At 43.0% G+C, this 19,018-nt stretch overlaps 1 protein-coding gene across 1 annotated transcript; it reads left to right on the forward strand.

Moving 5' to 3' along the window:
- Positions 1–10,511: 10,511 nt before the first annotated feature.
- Positions 10,512–13,942, forward strand: FGF23 (fibroblast growth factor 23). Its single transcript, XM_066184637.1, has 3 exons — positions 10,512–10,740; positions 12,935–13,038; positions 13,505–13,942. The coding sequence occupies exons 1-3, from the start codon at positions 10,512–10,514 to the stop codon at positions 13,940–13,942; spliced, it is 771 nt and encodes a 256-aa protein (XP_066040734.1).
- Positions 13,943–19,018: the final 5,076 nt, after the last annotated feature.

The raw sequence follows: 19,018 nt of genomic DNA on the forward strand, positions 1-19,018 counted from the left end.
CCTGGAAATCACAGCTGAAATCAAAGAAGGGTATGTGACTACGTAAAAAAAGCTCATGAAACTAAAGGGATTTCCCAAATCAGGGCCAAATTAGGAACTTTAAAACATATCTCATCTCAAGTGTAAGTTAACAGGGGTTATGTCATGGGTTATGAGCTTTGAAAACATTGCTGTGAATACTCCACAGCAGCCGGTCATGCCCACATTTTGCACATGGGACTCTCCTGTGGAGTTGGTGCCTATTTTCAGTTTCTTCTTCCTCAGGCAAAACCCATAACATTCTAAGACTTAATCCACCCCTGTTAGAAAGCAGATTTGGCTGGAACTGAATCATGGTTCTAAATAAATGTATTTTTCCTAGGCATGCACACACACACACACACACACAGTGGAAAAGCAGAGTAATATTTGTATACCTCACTAACTATTTCAATTCCAAGATTATATTTTGCACAGTAAAATGGTGCCAAAGTTCTCAGATTACTTTTCTTTTCTCTAAAATATACCTCATATTCTGACTCGATATGGACTCACAATTGAGACTGTAAATTTGCAAGAAACACAAAATTGTCCGATCAATTTTTTGTGAAATTGCTTCTATTTTTATATGTATGTGCTGCGCACAGTAGTTTAATGTATTAATAAAATAAAATTTTATACATTTTTGGTAGTGTTTTGACTCTAAATCCCTCTTACCACTTGTTTTTTTCCTTGATTCAGAAATGCTGTGTTAACTCCTCCTCCGAACCTAGTTTTTATTCACCTCTAGAACCATAGTATGTATTGGTACACTTCAAATTTTTGTAGACTTGAGTGTAATTCAGATTTCTTGCCTGGGAAGTGCCCAGCATCCTGGGAGGCATGGGCACTTCCCATGCTCCTTTCCCACTCTGTGCTCACAGCTTGGGGGATGAAAAATCTCCCAGAAATTTTGGGGACAAGAGATGGTGGATAAGCCTCACACCTCTATGAAGAATAGGAAACATTTTGCTGAGTTTACCTCATTTTCTGCTTCCTCACAGGTGATTCGAAACTTAATAATGTCTCTGTTTCTATGGAGATATTTAGATGGGAAAGGACTGTTGGAGGGCTTGAATCCAACCTCATAGATGAGTGCAGGACCAACTTCAAAGCTAGGGGAAGACATATCAGGAAGAATCCCATCTACCCACCTCCTGCAACAAGCCCCTGCAACAGCGTCATGATTCATTAAGCTCTGGATAGCGACTCAAAGGGGATCAAACACACACAGATGTCTCAAAAGGGTCACCAGAGCAGCCCATGCTTTGCTGAAAGAGTCTAAGAGGTCTTCTATCAGGTCTTGACACAAGATAGATCAGTCCTGTGCATTGACAGAAAGCATCCCTCCTGCTGGAGGTAACTCTTACCAACACAAATGGCTGCAGAAATCACCTGAAGGATTCAGTACCATGAAGGGAAAGGGAAAAAAAAAGGAAAACAGAAGGCTTTCTGATAGTTCACATGTACAGGATAAGCTCAGGTGAAGCTACACAAAGCTCGGTGGGAGACACAGGTCCATGAACTCTGTGGCTTCAGTGCAGCCTGAGACCACATTCAGAGCAAGGGGCAGCACCAGTGCCTGTGCTGGGACCCAGAACCCCACCCCCCCTGTGCTGGGCTGAGCCCCCAGTGTGGGCAGCAGGGGAGGGGGGATTCTGCCCCTCTGCCCCGCTCTGCTGAGACCCCCCTGCAGGGCTGCACCCAGCCCTGGGCCCAGCACAGCAAGGACAGGGAGCTGCTGGAGCCAGGCCAGAACAGGGACACCAAGGGCATCAGAGGGATGGAGCAGCTCTGCTGGGAGGAAAGGCTGAGGGAATTGGGATTGTTCAGCCTGGAGAGGAGAAGGCTTTGGGGGGACCTCATTGTAGCCTTACAGTGCCTGAAGGGAGCCCACAGGAAAGATGGAGAGAGACTCTTGACAAGGGCCTGGAGTGACAGGACGAGGCGCAATGGCTTCACACTGACAGAGAGGAGGTTCAGATTGGATATTAGGAAGAAATTGTGAGGGACTGAGGATGGTAAGGCCCTGGCACAGGTTGCCCAGAGAAGCTGTAGCTGCCCCATCCCTGGCAGTGTCCAAGGCCAGGTTGGATGGGGCTCTGAGCAACCTGGGGTAAGTATTGGCCATCTAATTAAAGATATGCTTATTAAAGGAAATAAACGGCCCCACATCTCTTTTGCATTGGTTTTCTGGGTTTTTTTGTTTGTTTGTTTGTTTTACTTTTGGCATTTGCTGAAGCCACTCTGCTCAGCATCAATTTGAGCAACAAGGAGAAAATTAGGTCCCAGATATTTAACTACAGGTGACTTTTTCCCTTCAAAAAATGGCCCAACTGCAAATTCTTGTGCTCCATGTTGGAATCACAACAACTTGCAGAAGCCAAGAGGACATTTGGTTTCCTTGTCAGAACCCAAGATTAAAGGAGGAAGTAAGAATCTCTTCCAGCTACTGGATGACCAAAGAGACTCAGGCTAAGATAAAACTCTTAAAACTGGGAATCTCTAGGTTTAATATACGTAATGCAAACTGGAATTGCAGTGAACTGCAGTGAGCAATCTTGGCTAAGGAAATAGCTGTCATTGGAGAAAAAAAAATTATAAAAACAAACAACCAAGTATGCAGCCACAAGCAGAGATTTCTTTTTTCTCTGCAGCCAAGCTCTGCATCCAGCTCAGTCCAAAAGCATGTTTGTTTTGGAAGCCATAGGCTGCTGAAAAGCGTTTGGCCAAAATCCAAGGGGCCAATAAGTCCAGATGAGCTGAACAGGCTGTGTCCTTGGATCATGAGATTTGAACAAATTATTCAGTCCTGGATCTCATGAGCACATATAATTCTTGGTTATTTTTTGTCACAGGGCGTGGACCAAAATGCCTTGATTAGGACTAATTTTTACCCCCCTCACAATTAACTATTTACAACTCACAATTTTATTGTATACTTTCATGAACCATAGCTGACAGCTCTGGAATAGCTTCTCCAAGGACAATGAGACCACACCAACTTGCGTCAAACAAGAAATCATTAGGGATGATATCTAAAACAACACAGTTTATAATTATATTTGTTTCAGGGCACTCTGGAGAAGAGGTTGGGTGTCTTTTTTTTTTTTTTTTTTTTTTTTTTTTTAATGAGAAATGATCCATCCTGACACATTCCAGTTGGCTGGAGCCTCACTTTTTTCCTGGAGTTACTTTGCCTATGACCCGAGCCCAGGACTCACTGGTCTGACACAAATCTTCCAGCTTATTGAAGAGTCAAAACCCCAATTATGCAAAAACCCAAAGAAGGGAATTAATGCTAATCAGCATAGGTATCACTCGGTGAGATCAGGAGCACTTTAACTACTTCAGTTATCCAGTGAGGGACAAGACAGTTTACATCTAACCCAGGGTAAAAACACAGGTGGAATGGCTTCAAAGTCACAGAGAGCAGATTTAGATTGGATATGAGGAAGAAAATCTTCCCTGTGAGGGTGGTGAGGCCCTGGCACAGGGTCCCTAGAGAAGCTGTGGTTGCCCCATCCTGGCAGTCTCCAAGGCTAGGCTGGATGGGGCTCTGAGCAGCCTGGGATGGTGGAGGAAGGTGTCCCTGCCCTAGGCAGTGGAGTTGGAATGAGATGGGCTGTGAGGTCCTTTCCAAACCAAGGCACTCTATGATGACAATGATTTTACAAAGGCAAATGTCTACAGAAATAGAAGCTGTGGGAAAATGGATATGTATGGGGCATGTCTGGGTGTCACTTTCTGTAAATCTTGAGTAAATCTGCAGATGTGTTTGTAGATTTTAAAAAGAAACTTGCAGATTGCAAAATAAAAAAGCTCATCTCCAATGGGATTTTTTTCCCTACACCCCTATAACAATCAACATGCAGGTCCACAGGCCACCTGGGTGACTGGAATTTCTTGTGCATGACATTTCTCACGTATGTTTGCATTCTGCACAACCTCAGTTCATGCTGAGATGGTCATCAGCTGGTCATGAAGGTGGTACCTTAAATTGATTTCCATTCTTCCACCAGAAGTGGAGACTGCGGGAGGAATCAACCGTGGAGCAAAGGGTCATGAAGTGACACCAGTGTCAGAGAGACATAGTCATGTTCAGGGTAGGCAGATGGGCTAAGCAGCCTCTGGCATGTAAGAAAGTTCATTTGGCATAATAGAAAGGATAATAAAGAAGATTTTTTTTTTTAAATTTTTTTAAAAATTAAGTTGTATTTCTAAATTTTGAAAAAATCATCAGCAAAGAAATCTTTGCTTTTGGAGAATTGAACAGTTTGATAAGAGTCCAGAACTTCAATAAAGATAAGAAGAACAGCCTGATTTGACTCATTTGAAAGAGAATGCATTTCCCAACGAGCCCTGGCATGGCATCAGCTTGTGACAGCTGTGAAAATGGCCAAAGATCATTAGGGCCCAGGTGCAGGATCAGTGTCCCAGCAGCTGATGAACCTTTGCACAATGTGACTCTCAAGTTCCTCCTCGCCAGCAACGTGGCAGGCTGAGAAAGCAACATGAAAAACTATTGTGTCTACACTGAAGAAAAAAAAAATGTAGCTGCACATCTACCTGAAAAGTCATTTTGTGAAGGAAAACCTGAATCAGGGACAGAGTTCAAGATATATTTTTGCCATATTTCTGTGCAGTCTCATAAATCTTCCTCAATGTGCTCCCTGTCACAGAAATACCTCAGAAAACAGAACCCAGCTTCTGAAAAAAGATGAACTAACAGAGTTTAGCTGAAAAAATGAAGCCACTATTACTTGTCTTGCCCTGCTCCTTACAAACTTTGATCTCCAAGTTTCTTTAAAGGACTCCAGAATCAGACTGGTCTTGCAGTGGCTTAGGGAATCTCTCTTTTTTCCTTGCATTAGAAACACTGAGTACAAAGACAATGTTCAGTCATGACTTTCTTCACTTATTATTTAGGCTTTTGTGTTAAAAAAGATTACTCTTAAAACTTACAGAGAGCAAAAATTTCTCCAATGAAGTTTTAGTTTCTAAGACATCCCACAAAAAAATAAGTCTCAGAGCCAAAGAGCAACACCTGCAATTGCACTGAGGCAGCTTGAACCATATCAGTCATATGCTGTTATTACTGTCCCACAGTAAAAGTGCCCTTGGCTGATGATGATGTCTGCATATTTTGTCTTCTTGTTTCACTGCATCCCCTTCTCCTTCTTTTCATTTTCCATTCCTAATTTCCTTAGCCTAAGCCTTTTTTATCTCATCTTCAAGGAGACAGATCTGAGTGAAACATGTGAAACCAAGAGATTGGAGAAAGTTTAAAATTAGGTTACAACAAAATTGATTCTCGATCATTGTCTTCTGCCTCACAAGGGAAAAAAAACCAAAAACCTTCTGCCTCACAAGGGAAAAAAAACCAAAACCATTTAGTTTATTGGAAACTGCCAATGAATGAAGTGGCAGATGTCATTGAATCCTAGAAATACTTAGATCAGAAGGGGCTCCTGGACGTTTCTAGTCCAAGCTGAGATAACAATGTTGGGAAATAGGAAACTTTAAATAAACTGAAGAGTTTTCCCAAAATAAAACCATCAGCCTGCTTTTAGGCATCTTGCATGTATTACAATAGGAGATATGTGACTGAAGTGACTTTCTTGTTGAGGCTGTGTATCTGTGTCCCCAGGATTTCTTAGCACCTGAAAGCAAGCACACCAAGAGAAAAAAGACACTTTCTCAGACGAGACACACTGCCTGGACAGGCAGGTCAGCAGGACTGGGTTTGCACGGGGCAGATTTCAGAATCCAGACAAACTTCAGGCCTTCCAAGCCTCAACACCAAACCACAACATTTTTCTTCCAGATCTGAGGGGAGCCCACAGGAAAGATGGAGAAAGACTCTTGACAAGGGCGTGGAGTGACAGGACAAGGGGCAATGGCTTCACACTGACAGAAGTGCAGGGTTACACGGGATATGAGGAAGAAATTGTTCCCTGTGAGGGTGGGGAGGCCCTGGCACAGGTAGCCCAGAGAAGCTGTGGCTGCCCCATCCCTGGCAGTGTCCAAGGCCAGGCTGGATGGGGCTCTGAGCAGCGTGGGATAGTGGAAGGTGTCCCTGCCCATGGCAGGGGGGTTGGAATGAAATCATCTTTAAGATCCCTCCCAATCAGGCCATTCTGTGATTTTTTTTGAAATTGAGGGTATCAGCAGCTCTCACCACAAATTGCACCCATCCTCTCTCCCTCAACACCTAAGAAAACTCAGACCCCCTTAAAATGACAGAAACACTCTCTGTTCAGAAAACAAAACCTTTTAGGGACTGGTTCTGCTTTGCCTGGGAGGTGTGCCAAAGATTTCAGCTGGAGGAGGAATGAGGCCCTTCATTTCGGTTCATTAGAGCAGGCACACTGCAGAAACTGCTGGTACATGCTGCGGTCCCGAACCCAGTGGGCTGTGCTTACCTCATCTTTTTCACGTAGGTGAGCTGAGCCAGGATGTTTTCTTTAGTCGTGGGCAGTGTGACAAGAATGGGGCCTCCAAATAAGGTCACTCAGGATGTGTTTAACAACACCGGGTGAAGTCTGTGGCAAAGGCATCTGCACACATACACACACACACAGAGCATCCACTGTACATTCCCTGGGCTCAGTGCGTCAGTATGCCTAGAATAACTGCTGGAGAGGCACTCCACCCTTGTGCTTCCAACACTGGGGGTGTGATCATCCCAGAGCCACTTGTAACAGTGATTTTAAGTTAAGGGAGGCAGAGGGACAGGCCCTTGATTTCTGTGACCTCTTCTGAAGAGATGCAGTGCAAAGGAAATTATTAAGAGTAGAGGTGGTTTCGAATCTGCCAACCCAAACTCCCACGTGAGCTGAGCAGCAGAGAGCAAGAGGCTTCCTGAGGCCAGCACAGGCACTCAGATGGCACAGAATGCTGCAAAAGGGCAAGCCACCCACATGTTTAAATATAAATCAATATGCTTTATTAGGCAAGAGTGCTACAGGTGCTCCTACGTGATGAAAGGAACTCCAGTACTGAGGGGACGTGTGGTTTTACTCGTAGGAGAATCCTGGAAAGCAAATCCATTAGACTGTGTAGAAAACTTTTTTTTTTTAACCTGCAAATTTCTGATGGTCCACAAATCCCTTCCAAAAAATAACTGCAAGTCACTTGTAGTAACTTAAGTCTGTTGTAAAAAGAAGCTTGACTTTACCTTGTGAGTCCTCTCCAGAACTGAGGGGATAAGCAGTAAAAGAAAGCAGCACAAGGGATGACATTTAGCTGCTGAGGGTTTTACAGAGTTGGGATGGTTAGTTTGGACTGCAAAATGACCTAGAGCTGAAACTCAAAGCAGCCAAAATGGGAGAAAGTCAGACCTCAATCTGCTCCTTCCTTCTATGTACACTTTTGCAGTTAAATGATGATTCCAGGGAGGCCTAAATGTCATCTATGTTCCAGCTGAGGCACTTGGTCCAGGTGAGTGCCCAGAATACCTGGCTAAAGCTGAGCTGAGGTGCCTCTGGAGCAAGGAGCAGGAGGCAGCAGGAGCAGGCCTAGGACAAAGGCATGGCAGGGAGGGAGGGAAGTGAGACTCACTAGGGGCTGGAGATCAACCACAGAATCATAGAATGATTTGGGTTGAAAGGGACCACAAAAATCATCCTGTTTCAACCCCCTGCCATGGGCAGGGACACTTTCCCCATAGACCAGGTTGCTCAATGATTACCTCGAATAAATTTCATCCTGAAAGCTGGGGTCTGTCTTATCCATCTTTTCCTTTCATCTTTTGCTCTGGAGTGAGGATTTCCTCACTTTACCTTGGTTCCTGATGTTCACAATAGGTGGTAGCTCCTCCAGCCTGTCTCCCAGCTCCCTTTCCAGGATATGTCTAAGGAGTGCCTTGCATCACCACTGTGGCACTTGACACTGGCTGTGTAGCATCCCCACAGTGGGAAGTGGAAAATGTGGTAATGTGAAATGGTTGTGATCTTTAAATTCAGTCCCATTTTTTCCCTTTATTTCTCCCTATAACAAGCAATTTCTGTAAAATTATCAGCAATTTCTTAGCTGAGAACTGAGAAAAGCCATCTCAATTCATCAAACACCACACAGCAATATAGAAATCTGAAAAATCAATAACAACTCCTGTGGTAAAAGTTGCAGAAATATTATTATTGCTGATGTATCAGCATAACATGCAAGACAAGAAAGGTTGTTATCACTTCTATTATAACAGACTTGGCTGAAGGAGTAAAGCAGCTTTCATACACCTGGCTACCCCATCAACAGCTGAATGGGTAGAGGATAAGTGAAATACCCACAGAAGGAATAAATGGATCAGCCCGAAATAAAAAAGACATGGACTGTAAAAAAACCCAAATCCATAAAACCCCACATTTGTACATTCATAGAAAAAAGGTCTATGAAAAAGCAGAATTTGTATTATCATTCTCACAAGCAGGGACTTAAATTCACTTTAGCCCAGCAGATTAAACAGAACTCGGTAAAATCTATAGTTTTCCTGACGCTGTGGGAACCTTTAGAAAATGCCAAGCAATTTAAGCTTGTAAAAGTAATCTTTGCTTGTCTGACTATTACAAAAAGAGAAACAGATGCTCACGACTAGCACGTGCTTAAATGAGGTTGAAGAAATTTCTCAAACATCTGAAAATGTTTTCTGTGCCACCAAGGCACTGGAGAAAGATCAGATCAGTGCATGCTGGCAAGCACAGCAAAATGTCATGGTGAATATGAAACACCAAACCAGAAAAACTACAGTCACAAAAGAATGAGAGAATATTCCAAGAGAGTACAGTGCCTCTGTGAGACACTTCTGCAACTGAGGTATCAATATCCACGTTTCCATAGGAGTCTAATCAAGGGGGCAAATAAAAAAAACCAGAACAACCAACTAACCAACAAACCCAAACATTTGTTCTAGGACCAGAGTGAAAAATATGTGTGGATAATTTCAACAGCAAATAGAGGTATTTCTTTAAAAAAAAAAAAAAACAAAACAAAAAAAACAAACAAACAAACAAAAGAAAAGAAAAGAAGAAGAAGAAAATTAACTCTGCTTTCCTTCTAAGCTACCTTTTAATTTAAAGCATTTCAGATGTTGTAACCAGGATTGTCTTTCAGTGCAGCCAGCTTTGTCAGCCTGATCAGTTTAAGATCTGACCCTTATACACTTTGGCTAAAAAGTGCTGTCATTTACACAGGTGAATATACTCTGACGCAAGTCTCTGGATTTACACAGGTGTGGCAGAAGAATTTGGCAGGATTTTACTAATTTTAAACAATAAAAAAAACCAAAATCAGATCCACTTTTGCAGTAAGTTACAGTTGTATCAATCCATTAACGTTATCAATCCATTATATGGTGATGGTACAGCTCCACCGCTTGTAAATGAAACTATGAGTTATTTATGCTGTGTCCAGCTAGAGACTGAAACTGAAACCAACACTGTTACAGTTAAAATCCTCAGGTTTCATTAAAGAAATACATTTCTTGTTTTTATTGTTTGGTACTTTGGTCAAGTTTATATTAAATTTTGAAGGAAACCTTAACACAGTCTGGTTTTGGAACCTGTCACTCCTATCATTGATTCACCCAAATAAGGTGTCCCACTAGTACAGCATTTTCATGTAATAAATGGAACCATCTTTTTTTTTTTTTAATCAGAAAATTTATTTGTAAAGACCCACAACATTGGCAGAACACCTGAGAAGCGGGTCTTGTATCTTGGAACATTTTTTACAAACTGCCAGCCAGATGTGCAATGCAGGAGCAAACATCCAGCTTTTAAGTGTTTTACACATTATTTTCGGCTGTTTTTGTCCAACTTTAGATTATTTATGTGACTCAGAAGGAAACAGGAGAAATAAAAGGGAGAGTTTATTTGAAGTAGGCTCTGCTCATATCAAGTTCCCTTCACTTAAATGGAGTGACACAAACATCAGCCCAACAGGCTTGTTGTGGAACTTAGACCATAATAAAGGGGAATCACGCTCAGGACAACTTAATATTAACTTTTGGTACATTTGCAACAAAATTTTAGCTGTATTTGATGTTTCCTGTAAATCAGAATGCAGCTTGGAAACAGTGAGGGAAGGTAAGAGTCTGAATAAACACATCTGGCAAAAAAGAAAGATAATTCAGGTCCGAAGGGTCATTCCCTTCAGTTCAAGTGCAGTAGATTGCCCTTCCTGGATCCAACAGTAGGGGCGTGGGAAGCTTTCAGATGTCACAGGGTTGTAGATAACATTTGAACATATGATTAGCTTTCGTGAGCTGTCTTTAGAAACCTTACATTTTTCCCCCACACACCTTAGCCAGAGATCCTTCCCTTGAGGTTTCGGGACACTTAAAATGTTGCTTTGCCAAAAATCAAGGATGTGGAGAAGGTTTTCCTGTGTGATGTCATATTGCTGCCCTTTATAAGCCTCTGCAGAGAAGAAGGGATCCAGTCTGAGGATTCACACTCCACGCACGAGCGGAGGTGAGGACCAGACACTGATCCAACATGGAACGGCGAACCATTGCCCAGGGCATTCCCTGCAGCTCCCTGCTCCTGCTGCTCTGCAGCCTGAAGGTTTCCCTTGCCTTTCCCAACTCCTCTCCACTGCTGAGTCCCAGCTGGGGCAGTGGAGATCACCTGATGCATCTCTACACCGACGCAGAGAGGAGCAGCTTCCACCTCCAAATCAACGCCGATGGCTACGTCGATGGCGCTCCTCACCAAACCATCTACAGTAAGTGGCTTCCTACAGACCTCCATGGGAGCAGGGGAGGGACAACAAGGTTTTTTACTTCCCCACCACCTATAGAAAATCCCCTCTACTCATTAGGCAGGCAGGCAGAGGAGCACAGCCATAGGATGGAAAATACATATCATTATAATTCTCCTTTTGTTTAGCAAATAAAATCGCTCTAAAGAAATCTAGTGGATTGGGAATTTCATTCCTTGCCTAGGACAACTAAAGTCCTATGGTTCCTGTAATACCCTGCAAGGAAAAACCACGTGAATTATCCTTCACTTCATGATTTTGCTCCCAGTTTCTGGTGGAAGTTCCTATTAGAGGTTAGTAATGATATCCCCCAAATAGTTACTTCCCACTGATGGTGCTACCACAGGAACTCACCAGAGCATCAGAGAGAACTGATGGCATCCATAAAATCTGTATTTTGGGATGGAGGGCTGAAAACTACTAAAACTTAAGTTTCAATGTGCACAGAACATGGGCATGCAAAGGTCAGTTGAAAAGGAGGAAACTATGAAAGACCAGACTGGTCTTTCTAAAAGAAGTGTTGAGCCTTTGGGGCTCATGAGAAGAAACTATGCCCTAGTATCACTAAAAGGTTCTCAAATTGTGTCTTCACAGTTTATTTTATTACATATTTTATTATTCTATTTCAACAGAGAATAGTTTATTCTTCTTCCTTTGCTAAATACTTGGCCCAAAGTCTTTAGTTAGTAGACAAATGTGGTGGGGTTTAAGACTTAGGGTTCTTTTATAGCATTTCAAAAATACTTCTATCTTAGCAGCATTCAAATGACAAGTAGCTATGTATCATAAAATCAGGTTGTTGATGTTATTATTATTATTACTATTACTATTATTACTATTATTATTACATCTATTATATACACTCAGTTAAAAATCTAAGCCTAGGTAATGAAGCTTTTACATAAGTAAATAAGGATTTTTAAAAGTTATAATTTAATTAATGAGAAAGGATCTCATTCTGCTGGTTTTTTAAGGAATTATTAATGAAACACAGAAATGTTGGCACTGTCTTGTTATTCTTCCTAGATATTTAAAGATTTTATAAAACTCATTTTAGGTATGCTGGTCAAGAACCAATGTGGGATTTTGGAGAACAACAGACAGCAAAATATCCCGTTTTCCCCTATCTGCCATGATACAAGCACAGCAGGCTTTGGAATGGTGGAGAAGGAAAGATAGAAATCAGACAATAAAAGGGATGTTGAGAGTGAGGGTAACAGATTTGCTGTCACTGAGCCACCAGACAATGGGATGTGCCAAGGTCTGTGCCAGGGTGGCATGGCCTGGGTATGCACAGATCTCCTGGATGGGACAAGGCAACAGGCACTGAATCAAATGCAAGGAACAGGTCAAGGAAAGTTGTAATTCCCACTTTACCTGGCACCAGTGACATTGCTCTTGGAGAACTACAGCAACTCCAGTTCAAGTTGGATGAGTAGAAAATGTTGCTGGTCTGGCACAGGGTTTTCAGGGGGTCTTGATCATGATCTGTTGTGGTTTTAGTCCAGCAAAAAGGATGTTAAGGGCAGTGTAATAACGGAATCACAGACTGCTTGACGTTGGCAGGCACTACAGGGGGTCACACGGTCCCACCTTCCAGCTCCAGCAGGGCCATCCCAGAGCACAGGGCACAGGATTGTGTCCAGATGGTTCTGGATTATCCCCAGTGAGGAGACTCCACACCCTCTCTGAACAATCTGTTCAGTGCTCGGTCATTGCACAATGAAGTTCTGCCTCCCGTCCAGGTGGAACTTCCTGGGTATCAGTTCCTGCCCATTACTCTGGTGCCAATGCTGGGCAACACTGAAAAAATACCACAGGGCAGGGCAGTCACAAAGATGAGGGGGACAAACTCCCTGGATATGGGCAATGGCAGAACTGAGGGCAACATCCTCAGACCTCAGATTTGGGACTTCAGAGGGGAAAAAAATTGTCTTTGAGAGGTTAGTGCCATATTGGAACAGGGCACCCAGAGAGGTGCCCTCCATCCTGGGAGTCTTCCAAAGCCACAGCAAACCTGATTTAGGATGAGCAGCAATCCCAGGTCATGTGGGAGGTTGGTTTGGACTCCCAGAGGTCACTTCCAGAGAGACCATCTGTGGATCTGTAAATGCAGTGTTGAAATGGATCTTGGATTTGATGTTTTTGCTCTGAACAGGTGCCCTAATGATCAAGTCTGAGGGTGCTGGCTCAGTAATAATCACAGGTGTGAAGAGTGGACGCTACCTGTGTATGGACATGAAAGGAAACATATTTGGCTCGGTGAGTGACCTTTCCTAAGCCTTGAGGCTACTGCATTCTGCTGCTGTGGTGCCCATTTCCCCAGCCAGGGCAAGCCTGGGTAGCTGCAGGTGGAGGAGGAAGTGTTAGAGAAGATCTGATACTTAGGTCAAAGTCTGCTCTCTCCTTTGATTGTATTAAGTTGTAGAGCTGACAAAAATCATCTGAGGTCCTGCCTGGGTAAATGAGGACAGAATGAGATCCAGTGAGGGCTAATCTGTAGCCCAGAGCCATGGGTGGGGACCCTCTGGGAGAAAACAAGGTTTATTATTAAAATTCCTTTGCTATAAGCATGGACATGCAACTCTGATCTACATTTGTGTCAGACACAGACCTGGAAGATTAGAAAAACACCTGCTGCAAGATGTCATCCCTCTTTCCCTCTTTAACCAGTGTTAGTAATTCACCAGACTCCTCTGCTCACAGGTGTCCTATTTTTTCCCCTCAGCATTACTTCAGTCAAGAGGACTGTGTGTTCAACCACAGGACACTAGAAAATGGGTACGATGTGTACCAATCCCCCAAACATCACTTCTTGGTGAGCCTAGGCAGAGTCAAACAAGCCTTCTCCCCCGGTATGAACCCACCACCATACTCCCAGTTTTTATCCAGGAGGAATGAGATTCCTCTGTTCCGATTCAACACCCCCGAGCCCCACAGACACACCAGGAGCGCAGATGTTGACCCGGTAGATCCTCACCAGATCCTGGTCCCGCAGAGGAAGACCCCAGTGTTTGGCTCCCTGCAGCAGCAGCCAGCAGACTTTCCCCACATGCCCAGGGAACCCATGAGGATCAACCAGAACGACGTGGTGAACCCCGATGACCCCCATGCCATGATGGAGGCCAGGAGGTACCCAAGCCCCCGCTTCTACATCACGAGATAACCGCAGCCCCTGCGCTCGCCGGGTGAAGACAGAGGCAAAAGGAACTGTCTGTCACACTCAGCCTGAATGCCAAAGTGGCTCTTAGAAACCTGGGAGACATTGGGAAAAGTTCCTTCGCTTCAAATCTTGTTCTGACAATAAACTACCACCTGTAAGTACAAGTCGGATTTTTCCAGCCTGGGCTCTACTGGAAAGAAGATCCATTTTTGAAAAGAATAACACAAATCAAATCTTTTGGGGTCTGAATCACCTTAAGTTTGCATCAATGAGGAAAACAAACAAGCAAACAAAAAAAAAGAAATCTCTTATATGAAATGGGAAACCGATGTTATGTTGCAGATGAGCATCCAAGATTCCAGCAGAGACAGGGAATCCTCTTACTAGCACCATCCTGTCCAAGCACAGCAGACAAACTGCCAGGTGGTGTGTTATTTTACATTATTTTATTATGTAAAAATTACCATATATGTCATGTATCTAATATCTGAAGGGGCTACAAGGAAGCTGGAGAGGGGCTCTTCATCAGAAACTGCAGAGACAGGACAAGGGGGAATGGCTTCACACCGACAGGAGTAGGTTTAGATTGGATATTAGGAAGAAACTGCTCCCTGTGAGGGTGGGAAGGCCCTGGCACAGGTTTCCCAGAGTAGCTGTGAATTCCCCATCCCTGGAAGTGTCCAAGGCCAGGCTGGACAGGGCTTTGAGCAACCTGGGATAGTGGAAGGTGTCCCTGCCCATGGCAGGGAGTTGGAGTGGATGAGCTTTAATGTCCCTTCCAACCCATTCTGTGACTCTTTGTTTTTAGCTTTTAAGTTGGAGCTTCATCCTCCCTTCACGATTATGAGTCAAAAAAGAGCCACTCTCTGGTCACAGGAGCAGCAGACATGGAAACCTGGAGGAACTGACAGGACAACAGGACAGGATTAAAGGGTCCTGTGGGAAAAAAGCAATTTCTGACACTGAATCCAAGCTGAGGTTTTGAAAAAAAAGGAGAATCTCACTCTCTCTCAAGTGGTTCTCTATCACAGTTCTACATTTACTAAATTCTAGTATCCCAATATGGAAATAAAGATGATTAGCTTTGCATATTTCCAATCCAGAGAGAAGTACCAGGATTAATAATAATCAATAGTGTGTTAAACAGTATGGTTCGTTTTGCATAATACTGAACTCTTCAGGGGAAAAATAAATAAAAATTATGTTTTATAAGGATCAAAGGTTTAATATTTAGACTATAATGAAGACTCTCATCTAGGGAAAATTAGGTTTGTATTTAGAAAAGCAATGTCCAATTAGCATCCCTGTTTGTATTCAGTTCTGAGCAGGTATCAGATGCTTTATACTTGTAGGAGTGAAATTACTGTTAATCAGGACATCTCTAATGGTGACAAAACTTCTTCCCTAGATTGGTTTATGCTTTGGGTAAGTTCACTTTGAAAAAGCTATTCTTGATGAACTCTGCAGAAAGCAGGTGCAAGGCACTGATGAGCAGCACAAAATCCAGTGTGGCAGAGAACTGAGGTTTTTATTTTGTGGGGGTTTTTTGCATGTCAAAACACAGATTCTTCTGCTCTGTTTATTTATTTATCAGCCTGACAACAATTTGAAGAAGTACACTGCTCCTCAGTGTGCTCATAGCAACATACAAAAAACATTAGTTTGGATGCTGTTCTTTCTTTCTCATGAAGTAGTTCACTGAAGCCAATGGAGTTACATCAGTGCAACAAAGTCAAAATAAGAACCCTGCTGTGCTTCTTGCTTTCATTTAATTTTTTCTGGATTTAGCACAGCAGCAGGACTGCTGGCAGCTTTTAAAATAATCTCTTCCCCCCCCCCCCCCCCCATATTTGTATATATACACGATATCTCTTTATCTACCACATCCAACTTATCCATCCAACTTGGGAAAGTCATAGGTCCTGATTCTGCTCTTAGAATAGCTTTCCTAGATGGAGAGGTTCCTAATTAGTATAAATACTTAGGAGCACAGGACAAGCCAAATGATCAGGATTAGTTCAAGAATTCCATCTCTTGGAATTTGTTTTTCTAAAGTTATTGTGCTTTTTGATTAATTTCTGAAGGGAAAGAGTGATTCTAAGGAATTAAGGGAATTGCAGGCAGGCAGGCAGCTGTGCTTTTACTTGCTTATTCAAAATACAGCAAGACTTCTTAAACTTGCTGTCTATACAGTGGAGAGTTGTGATTTTATTTATGTTCTAGTTTGACATCTTTACTTGATTCCTATACCATTATTCTTGGCTTTTGCTCCTTGAGAGCTCTGAACTTCAAGTACACCAGCAAAGTTTGCATTTTGCATTAATTGTCAGAAGCTTCACAGAGCTCCCCCCTAGGACTCTGAGGCAACTGCCCTACAACAACTGGAACCATTAAAAGCTCTGCCCACATTAAATTTTGATGGGAAATATTGGCGGGGTTACATCTATAGACCATCTTTACATTCTACACTAGAACAGAGTAAGAAGGGTTGCTCACTCTATCAGTAGCCAGGGGATAAGTAAGCTAAGACTGAATACACAGTTGATTTTCCATCAAAAAAACAGTATTTTTAACTATAGGCAACTGTATCAAAACTTAAAAGAATTTATTCTTCAGTGGAGATGCTGGAAATCACCAGCTAGTAAGAAAGCATTACTTATTTATGTCACAGTATTTATTTATTTATTTGAGTGGGTCTTAAATCCCGCAGAATATTTATAAGTATTTATAATAATGTATTATAAAGACTATAATTCCTTTTATAAAAGTACCAATAAACTTTTCCATTTTCTCCAATTTCCTTTTATAAAAGTACCAATAAACTTTTCCGTTCTCTCCAAATGGTGGATTCTGCATTGTCTATTCAAGCTCCCCCTTCCAGAAGTACTTAAGTGAACAAATAAATGGTAGCAGCAGTGTCTGAAAATGTTTGTGTGCTGCTGTCCCCTGTGACTTCCAGCCTTACAGGTTTCAGCTTCCTAGGTGTTTCATGCACCCCAAATGTAAAAGTTCTGTGAAAGATGATGAGAAAAACTGTGTTTTAGTAGGTCTAGACTGACCATCAAGAGATTTTAACCTCTACTGGGAAATGTCTTTTACAAGCAAGGGGAAACCACAGGGCTATCAGTTCAGTCCTGCTGGGAATTCTATGTGATCCTGGCACAAAGATCTCTGATAAAAGATACTTGGTAAATTAAAAGCCTCTGCAGGGAGGGCTCCGAGCAGGGCCCGGGCTCTGCTCCGGGGGGCCCAGCAATGGCACCAGAGGAACGGGCAGGAACTGATCCCAGGAGGTTCCACCCGGACATGAGGCAGAACTTCTGTCCTGGGCAGTGACTGAGCCCTGAACAGATTGTCCAGAGAGGGTGTGGAGTCTTCCTCACTGGGGATATTCCAGAACCATCTGAGCCACTGCCAGGGTCCAGCCTGACCCATTCTATGGGTACATACAACTCAAGCAGTTTTAAGACTGGAAGTTCATAATTTCCTCCTCTTCATGCTATTCTGCCCCACTTAGTTATTGATCATGCCTTCTCACTAGAATTTCCACATTCCTGTATTTTTATTTGAAGTTACTACAAAAAAAAAAAAAAATTGCTCCCTAAGGGATATAAATAGCAGCTTTACTCCAGCTCAGTGCGTGACCTTGGACATTACTACTTCTATGCCCACTCATTTCTTGCATACCTTCTGCACCATGTTTTTTCTCCTAAGCAACATTTATCTTTTCCAGCTGAGATGATGGTTTCCACCGTGGCATTAGACATTCAGTTAAGATTCACCTAGATCATAATTCATTTTTCCCTTGCCTATGCATTAGTTACTTCATCAAAGAACTACCCATTTAGTCTAGTGTGAACTACTTACGGTAAAAACTCATTTAATTAGATTACAGGTTTCATTTACCTCTCTTGTCTGTAATTACTTTCTCCTTCAGAATTTGTTGCATTAACCATTATTTAAATTTCTTTGGGAAAAGAAAGTGTGTGATTCTTGGGACTATCCCATGCAGAGCCAGGAGCTGGAGGCAATGATTCTTGTGGGTCCCTTCCAGCTCAGGACATTCCATGATTCTAAAACTAATTTTGTGATTCCTGCCCTTCTGAAATCAGACTCCTTTTTTCACCTCAGCTTTTGAATTCAGTAAATTCAGTTTTCAATGGCCAGCTCTTCCAAAATATATTCAGGACTTATTACAGTCAAGTCTGGTGCACCACCCTGCTCCCAATTCAGCTATGGCTGGATGACCCAACTGGGCATCAGAAGGAAAGAACATTACACTCAAAGGAGTTCTGCCTGGACCTTGGGTGCATTCCTTTGGTGACCAGTAACAGCCTGCTCAAGATTCCTGCGTTTTATCCCAGTATGCTCCTGTGCCTTACCCTCTGTGCCCTAAGGAGCCCTGCTGCCAGCCCCTGGAACTCAGGTAAGTAATCCACTGCCACTTGGGGGTCCTGCACCCCAGGAAGCCCAGAGCTGTTTGCAGGTGACAGCAGAGCTGTCACACAGGAGGCCCTCCTGAATGGCGCTGGAGTCACCACACACACACACAGATCCCCCACAGTGGCTCTGCCATATCCACGGATACCAGAGAAACAGCTCACAAATCACTGTGGCAGTTCATTTGTGCCCATGCAGCTGCCATTTGCCTGGGATTACAGAGATCCAAAAACCTCAGGCTCATGGCCAAAGCCCTCAAAAGCAGTACACATCTGGGGGAAATCTGACATACTTTAAGTCCAGGCATGTGGGCTGTGGATCTGAGGCAGCCAAAAGCTTGGATAGAGAATGCATCTGATTTAAAAGAATCTGTTCTAAATGAAAAGAAAAAGGGGAAAAACCCTCCTCCAATTGCAAAGGCAGGGCTGCGTCTGGAAAACATTGTTCAATAGAGATCTGTGGGTGTAGAGAAAATATCTTTGCTTTAGAGGAAGGAAACTGTGACACTACCAGAGCTGCCTGATGGCTGCTCGAGGAGAGGCAGTATTCCTAACAGACCCATCTATTGCTGCAGCTCTCCTTTCCCATGATCCCAATAAACTGTACAGAGTTACTGTACACATGCACAATAGTCACTTG

This window comes from Chamaea fasciata, unplaced genomic scaffold (genome assembly GCF_029207755.1).
Source record: "Chamaea fasciata isolate MVZ Bird 193981 ecotype frontalis unplaced genomic scaffold, bChaFas1.0.hap1 SCAF_5, whole genome shotgun sequence".
NCBI lineage: Eukaryota > Metazoa > Chordata > Aves > Passeriformes > Sylviidae > Chamaea > Chamaea fasciata.

Coding starts and splice junctions, on each gene's coding strand:
- FGF23 (XM_066184637.1), top strand. CDS start 10,512: ATGGAACGGCGAACCATTGCCCAGGGCATTCCCTGCAGCTCCCTGCTC. Junction 10,741..12,934: donor TCCTCACCAAACCATCTACA/GTAAGTGGCTTC, acceptor TGCTCTGAACAG/GTGCCCTAATGATCAAGTCT. Junction 13,039..13,504: donor AAGGAAACATATTTGGCTCG/GTGAGTGACCTT, acceptor TTTTCCCCTCAG/CATTACTTCAGTCAAGAGGA.